At 50.4% G+C, this 7,673-nt stretch overlaps 1 protein-coding gene across 2 annotated transcripts in view; it reads left to right on the top strand.

The window, feature by feature from the left end:
* Positions 1 to 2,507: 2,507 nt before the first annotated feature.
* Positions 2,508 to 7,673, top strand: part of NOP56 (NOP56 ribonucleoprotein) — a 6,003-nt gene continuing 837 nt past the window's right edge. The window contains exons 1-12 of one of the 2 annotated variants that reach the window (XR_002482486.1): positions 2,508 to 2,746; positions 2,922 to 3,011; positions 3,337 to 3,451; positions 4,502 to 4,663; positions 4,815 to 5,013; positions 5,381 to 5,568; positions 5,650 to 5,801; positions 5,987 to 6,087; positions 6,444 to 6,592; positions 6,825 to 6,946; positions 7,127 to 7,264; positions 7,420 to 7,539. Coding sequence is in view for 1 of the 2 variants with exons in the window: in XM_008067183.2 (XP_008065374.2) it covers positions 2,543 to 2,746; positions 2,922 to 3,011; positions 3,337 to 3,451; positions 4,502 to 4,663; positions 4,815 to 5,013; positions 5,381 to 5,568; positions 5,650 to 5,801; positions 5,987 to 6,087; positions 6,444 to 6,592; positions 6,825 to 6,946; positions 7,127 to 7,264 (1,620 nt within the window). In the remaining variant the exon portion in view is untranslated. The remainder of the gene's footprint in view (positions 2,747 to 2,921; positions 3,012 to 3,336; positions 3,452 to 4,501; positions 4,664 to 4,814; positions 5,014 to 5,380; positions 5,569 to 5,649; positions 5,802 to 5,986; positions 6,088 to 6,443; positions 6,593 to 6,824; positions 6,947 to 7,126; positions 7,265 to 7,419; positions 7,540 to 7,673) is intronic. The other variant, XM_008067183.2, reaches the window with a different exon arrangement.

The raw sequence follows: 7,673 nt of genomic DNA on the forward strand, positions 1-7,673 counted from the left end.
GAAGGAAAAGTGTGTAACACCCCATGTTGCAGAGATGCCTACTTGGGGCCAGGATTACAAGTATCAGGGTGAGATAGTTTGGCAAAGGGATGGAGATGAGGAAACCAAAGGAATATTTTAGTACTTACATTATATCCCTGACTAATCACATGCATTTATACCTCACTAGTTGAAGTACACTTTTCTTCAACCATCTCTTTAAGTCAGCAAACTACTTCATTACAGCTCCTTTGTAATTAGGGGGATCTATCCAAAGTATGACTGTTGTTGTCTTTTGGCTCATTGAATGATTCAGGTTTTATACATTCCAATCTAATACACAGAAATTTTTGTTTGTTTGTTTTGAGTAGGAGTCTCACTCTGTTGCCCATACTGGAGTGCAGTGGCATGCTCATGGCCACTGCAGTCTCGACCTGCAGGGTTCAGGCGATCTTTCCACCTCAGCCTTCCAAGTAGTTGGAACTACAGGCTCACACCACTATGCCTGGCTAATTTTTATTTTCTGAGTCTCACTCTGTTGCCCAGGCTGGAGTGTCGTGACACACTCATGGCCACCCCAGCGTTGACCTGCTAAACTCCGGTGATCCTTTCACCTCAGCCTTTCAAACAGTGGGAACTACAGGTGCATGCTGCCAGTTAATTTTTTTTTTTTTTTTTTTTTTTTTTGTAGACATGAGGTCTTTCCAAGTTGCCCAGGCTGGTCTCAAACCTGCAGACTCAGGCAATCCTCTCACCTCTGTCTTCCAAAGTGCTGGGATTATAGGCATAAGTCACCACGCCTGGAGAAATTTGTTTATATAGTTTACATATATGTGCATACATGAAACATACATATGTCTGTGTGTATATCTGTATTTCTGTGTGTGTGTGTATGTATATTGCTGAGACAAAAGTATTACAAAAAAGCAGCTCCTTACTCTGTGACATACTTATTTCTGTTGTTTAATTTTTTTTTAACGTGCTGGCATGAATAACTATATTAACTCTGCAGTCCATTTATGGATTCTGACTTCTCACTTGAAAACCCCTACCTTAGGATAACACCTGTAACTCCAGAAAGATTTAGGATTAAATATAGAAATAATGGAGCAAATCAGTCATAGTATTCGCATTTTCCATTACATTTTGGAATCATCCGTTTAGTTTTATAGCTTAAGTGTTTACAATGTTTACAATAATTTAATATACTATAGTAGGTAATAGATTACTTCTGCAATTCCATTTTAAAATGTGAAAGGAGTAATGATTCAGACTTATGATTATAAGTTGGTATGTGTAACATAATTTTTTTTTTTTTTTTGAGTTGGAGTCTCACTCTGTCGCCCAGACTGGAGTGCAGTGGCCGCTCCCGGCCACCGCAGCCTCGACCTGCTGGGCTCCGGCGATCCTTCCGCCTCAGCCTTCCGAGTAGCCGGAATTACAGGCACGCGCTACCACACCCGGCTGATTTTTTGATTTATTGTAGAGATGAGGTCTCGCTGCCCAGGCGGATCTCGAACCCGCGGGCTCAGGCATCCACTCACCTCAGCCTCCCAAAGGCGCGGGATTACAGGCTGAGCCACCGAGCCCGGCTGTGAAACAGACTTTAACCACATCGGTAAGCCATATTGAGATTGAGCTTTTAGATCTTGCAATCATATTTTTTAGGTTTAATATATTAGATTTATGACTGATCTTTGTACCTGAATTTGGTCAAGCAACTGAAGCTTAAAAAAGGAAAATAACAAATATTAAATTTATAAATGCCGTTTACAGCTATGAGAATTTATGCTATGAAAATCTTCTCAGGATAATTTTTAAAAATTTACGAGGGCATACGCTACTTAAGGATAATCAGGTTTTGGATTTATAACGCTAATATTACTAAAGCAAAAGTAAATTTTAAAAAGCCGCCCTGGAGGACAGAGAAATAGCTCCAATGCACTCGGAGTTAACTGGGTGTAAGGAATTTATTCTCAGCTAGGAGCAACACGTGGCCCAGCCCAAGGCGCTGGGTCCTGTGAAGCAGAGAAACGAGACATCGGCCTCGAAGATGTGGGATCGTCTTTCTTTTCCACGTTTTTGCCTGACACAATGTTTTTTTTAAACAAATAATAATAAATAAGTAAAACTGAAAAGCACGAAGAAAGCCGCGAGGAGCCATGTTTCCAGCAGGGACTGCGCCAGAGCGCCCGAGTCACCGCTCGCGCCCAGGCGGGGAGGAAAGGGCGCGGGCGCACGGGGCTCCGGGAAGCATTGTCTCCAAGCGAGAGGCGGGAACCGAGGGGTCCTGCGGGTTTGGGTCCCTGGTGTGGGGTCCGAGGTCAAGGACGCCGCGGGAAGGCGGCCTTGGCGACCGTTTCTGTCTGGGACGGTCGCCGCACGGCACGCGGAGCTCCCGCCCGATTGCTGCCCGCAACGTATACGAAGAAAACACCAAGGACCGGACGACTACGCAGGAAAGCGCCCTTCCATATCATTTCGCGGCCTGCAGAGCCCAACGCAGGTAGCGCGCGTCCCCAGCAACCGGGCCCTCCCGCGCAGCTGCGGAGGCCGGAAAAAAATGCGTGCGCCCGCGCTCCTCGCCACCCCAACCCGCCTCTGGACGATACCACTCCGGCGGACTCCCCCCCCAAAAGCCTGGAAATGGTGCCGTCCCCGACCTCTGATTGGTCGGCGGGGTGAGGGGCGTGGCCTCTGGGAGCCGGGTTCCGCGCGCCCCAGCGCTCTAGCCGCATTGCGAGTCGGGCTGGGAGCCGGCGCCATGGTGAGGAGTGGCTGTGGGTTGCGGACGATGCGGAGGCGGTGGTTTGGGCCTGGGTTCCGGCTGGAGCCGGAGCCGGGGGCCTGCGCCTGGACCTGGGCTTGTGCCTGTCCTGGGAGGGGTGGGCCAGGCCGAAGCGGGGGCTGCGCTGACGATTGTGGCCCGACTCCCGTTCCAGGTGCTGTTGCACGTGCTATTCGAGCACGCGGTGGGCTACGCGCTGCTGGCGCTGAAGGAGGTGGAGGAGATCAGTCTACTGTTGCCGCAGGTAGGTGAGGTCTGTGGGCTCATCCGCCTGTGCCGCAGACCCTCGGGCCGCACAGGTCCCAGCATGCACCGCGCGCTCCCACGTGGCTGGCCGCGCGGGTTGGAAGGGGCGGGCCTGGAAAGCTCTAGAGCAGGGGGCTTCTCTTTGACTCATGGCTAGAATCGCTTTAGCAGCTAGAAAGAAGCTTCCCAGACTCCGCCCCGTACCGATTAGAGCAAAGCCTGGGATGTGGGACCCAGGCATCTTAAGAGCGTCTAGCGCTGAGAACCGCCGCTTTACTGCGCGGCAGAAGCAAGAAGGCCGCTCATCCTCTTTCTCTCCCCAGGTGGAAGAGTGTGTGCTCAACCTGGGCAAATTCCACAACATCGTCCGTCTGGTGGCCTTTTGTCCCTTTGCCTCGTCCCAGGTTGCCTTGGAAAATGCCAATGCTGTGTCGGAAGGTGAGTCGGCTCCCGCCAAGTATTTCAGAGAGAAGCCAGTGGTTCCTTCCGTTATTATCCTCTTAGGGGACTTGTAATAGTATTTGCTGTTCTTCCGTTCTAAATCTGACAGGTGTGGGCCAGTATTTAAGATGTACAGGATGTAGCATGACTGTCAAACCGATTTCAAAGCCTGGGAGCTGTGGCAGACTAAACTTCATATTCATAGCACAATCTAGGATGCAGATTTTATTTCTTTGTGGACACTGTAGTGACAAGTGATTCTCTTTTTGGTTTTTTTTTGGGTTTTTTTTTTTGAGTTGGAGTCTCACTCTGTCGCCCAGGCTGGAGTGCAGTGGCACATTCATGGCCACCGCAGCCTTGACCTGCTGGGCTCAGGCGATCCTTTTGCCTCTTCCAAGTAACTGGAACTACAGGCTGACTCATCTGCCACCACGCCCATCTTATTTTTTGAATTATTGTAGACATGAGGTCTTGCCAAGTTGCTCGGGCTGGTCTTAAACCCGTGGGCTCAGGCAATCCTCACACAGTGGCCTCCCAAAGTGCTGAAATTATAGGCATGAGTCACCACGCCCTGCGGTCAAATGATTCTTAAATGAATGGGGAAGGGCTGCTTTAACACCTACCTGTGTCCAGGTTTGCCTAAACACAGTTAAATGTCTGGTTCTCTGCCATACCTTTCACTTGCTTGGAAAAGGCAGTTTTGATAAACAGGCCAAGAAAAAGACGTTTGGTCCCAGAGGACAGAGTACCAAATACTCAAGGGTGTTAAGACCTTTCCAGTAGGTCTTTTATGTTTGTGCTATTGGACCCGAGTGAAGATCCTCCCATGGTTGGGCCAGGCTTTGCAGTGATGACTTAATGAATCTGTCAATCCCCTGAGTGCCGTCACTGATGTCTCCATGTCTCTGAGCAATGCCTGAAGGGGAGGGATCTGGGCATGCCATCCCAGCATGCTCCATCCAACCAGCATAATCAACTGAGGGGATGGGGTCCTTTTACAATTAAATCCGTCAGCATGTTAGTGGAAGCTGTATTCTCTGCCCTGAGGTGTTGTTCACGAGGACCTCCGCCTGTTCTTGGAGACCCACCTGCCGTCCAAAAAGAAGAAAGTACTCTTGGGAGTTGGGGACCCCAAGATTGGCGCTGCTATACAGGAGGAGTTAGGGTACAACTGCCAGACTGGAGGCGTGATAGCTGAGATCCTGCGAGGTGAGACTGCCATTCTTGATAGCTTAGAGAGGGGTTCTGGACAAACTTGTGTTTGTGGTTGCTTCTGGGAAGGCCTCCTGCTTGGCTGGTGCCCATGGGTGCAGGAGCTAGCTCAGAGCCCATCTTGCTCATGGTCATGCCTTTCTCTTAGGAGTTCGTCTGCACTTCCATAATCTAGTGAAGGGTCTGACTGATCTGTCAGCTTGTAAAGCCCAGCTGGGGCTGGGACACAGCTATTCTCGTGCCAAAGTTAAGTTTAATGTGAACCGAGTGGACAATATGATCATCCAGTCCATTAGCCTCCTGGACCAACTGGATAAGGATATCAATACCTTCTCTATGCGTGTCAGGTAAAATACAGAAGCCAACACTGATGTGGAGTCTTTGATCTATAGTCTGGCTAATTTTGAGTCTTGATGAAGACTGACAATTTCTGTGGGTAGAGCTATGTGGGCTGGGCCTCCTGGTGCTTACCACAGGCTGTGTTGTTACAGACTGTATAGAAAAAGGAGGCAGAGTAAATCTACCCTGTGTACACCTCAGTCCAGGCCCTGTGCCTGGCCTGTATTGTGAATGGGGGGACATGGAGTTGAAGGGAGTTTGAGTCTTAACTTGTTCCCATTTTATCCAGGTAAAGAGATATGGGGAGGGCTAAGGCTGAACTTTATGGTTTGAGATGAGTCAGCTGAGCCAGGAAATGATGGTGGCTCTTTGCAGGGAGTGGTATGGGTACCACTTTCCGGAGCTGGTAAAGATCATCAATGACAATGCCACCTACTGCCGCCTTGCCCAATTTATTGGAAACCGAAGGGAGCTGAATGAGGAAAAGTTGGAGAAGCTGGAGGAGCTAACAATGGATGGGGCCAAGGCTAAGGCAATTCTGGATGCTTCGCGGTCCTCCATGGGTCAGTGCAGAACCTGGCAGTCTGCATAAGGTATGGGGCTCTGGATATCTGGGTCCTGCATTCACACATAGTTTTTCCTAGGCATGGACATATCTGCCATTGACTTGATAAACATCGAGAGCTTCTCCAGTCGTGTGGTGTCTTTATCAGAGTACCGCCAGAGCCTACACACTTACCTGCGCTCCAAGATGAGCCAAGTAGCCCCCAGCCTGTCAGCCCTAATTGGGGAAGCGGTGCGTCATGGGGGACACAAAAATGGGGGAATAAGGAATGTTACCGTGTGTATCTGTGCTGCTTTATTTTTGACCACCATTATTTTCCCCAGTTATATTTGATGGGAAGGTGGTGAACAGGGTTTATACAACTGGCAGCTCAGCAGTTCCAGCTTCTTTGACTCCTTCCTTGACTCTTTATCCAGGTAGGTGCCCGTCTCATCGCTCATGCTGGCAGCCTCACCAACCTGGCCAAGTATCCAGCATCCACAGTGCAGATCCTTGGGGCTGAAAAAGCCCTGTTCAGGTACCAGTGAGGGCACCTGCTCACACTCAGGTGCCACTTCTGGTGCCCACTGCTTGTTTGGGGATCACAGTGATGGCTGATCAGGGCTCCCTGACCTATACGGGCCTCTGCTATGGGGGTGATGGCCAGTCCTGGTGTCTGAGTGATTCCCAGGGCCCAGCAAAGGGACCAAGTCTCCAGGTCAGCGACATTGGATGCCTTCCCTCTGCTTCTGGGAGCTGTGGGTTGACTTGCCTTGGGGTAGCGACCCAGCCCAGACTGAGACTCACTCTGGGGATTTGGGAGGGGGAGAAGAGCTGCCTTGGCTAATGGGTTGGTATTTCTGATCTTACACTCTCCACTGGATGTTCTCTCAGAGCCCTGAAGACAAGGGGTAACACACCAAAATATGGACTCATTTTCCACTCCACCTTCATTGGCCGAGCAGCAGCCAAGAACAAAGGCCGCATCTCCCGATACCTGGCAAACAAATGCAGTATTGCCTCACGAATCGATTGTTTCTCTGGTATGGGGGAGGGGTTGGCAGTTGTGAGAAGAAGGGGCTGGGTGGGGGGGAGGGTCTGACTACCATAGCAGCTTCTACAATGATGGCAGTATTTTTCGTCAACAGCAGTTCACCTAGTGAGTGTTGAGACTTTGGGTCTGAGTGAAGCTGAGGGTAGAAGGAATTACCGGGGCAGCAGGTAGTTTGTCCCTTCGGGGGCTGATAGGCTTTGTTTACCCACACACACATCCAGAGGTACCCACGAGTGTATTTGGGGAGAAGCTTCGGGAACAAGTTGAGGAGCGGCTGTCCTTCTATGAGACTGGGGATATTCCACGAAAGAATCTGGATGTCATGAAGGAAGCAATGGTCCAGGTCAGTTGGGCTCTGCTGGGTGGGGAGAGAACTAGGTGGCCGTTGGAGGTGATGAACTGTTTGGCCTGACCTTAAAGGATGGAGGCAAAAAAGTGATTTAATGAGCCTGATCCAATGATGGCAGGAAGGGGACCGTGGAAGACCAGAGACTCAAGCCTTTCAGCACTTTCCTTTGACTAGGCAGGGGAAGCTGCTGCTGAGATAACGAGGAAGCTGGAGAAACAGGAGAAGAAACGCTTGAAGAAGGAAAAGAAACGACTCGCTGCGCTTGCCCTTGCGTCTCCAGAAAACAGCAGTAGTACTCCAGAGGAGTGTGAGGTCAGTAGGCAGGTCAAGCCTGGATGAAGATCCTAGGCTGTAGGATTTTCAACAGCAGAACAAAGGATGTGCTGCGTCAAGCCACGGTCTTGAGTCCAGGCTCTTGGACTGAAAAAAGGACCTGAAACATCTAAAACTACCTCTTGATTCTATAGGAAGGAGATAGGTGCTGAGAGAACTTGCTCAAGAGCCCAGAGAGCTGGTTGTAGCACACACCCGTTCCCTGGGCAAGTGTGCTCTGTCCTCGGCTGCCTCCCAGGAGTCCTCAACCTGGGGTAGTGTAAATTCCTGCTCTGCTTGTTCTCAGACGTGTGTCTGGAGGTGGTAGTGTTTCACAATGGGGATTGGGGCAGGGAGGTCCCCAGTATGCCAGGCTAGAATCATTCTCCTGGGGGGGGGGGGGGGGGGA

The sequence above is a fragment of the Carlito syrichta genome, unplaced genomic scaffold (genome assembly GCF_000164805.1).
Source record: "Carlito syrichta isolate Samal-C Ts95f unplaced genomic scaffold, Tarsius_syrichta-2.0.1 Scaffold309333, whole genome shotgun sequence".
Lineage (NCBI taxonomy): Eukaryota > Metazoa > Chordata > Mammalia > Primates > Tarsiidae > Carlito > Carlito syrichta.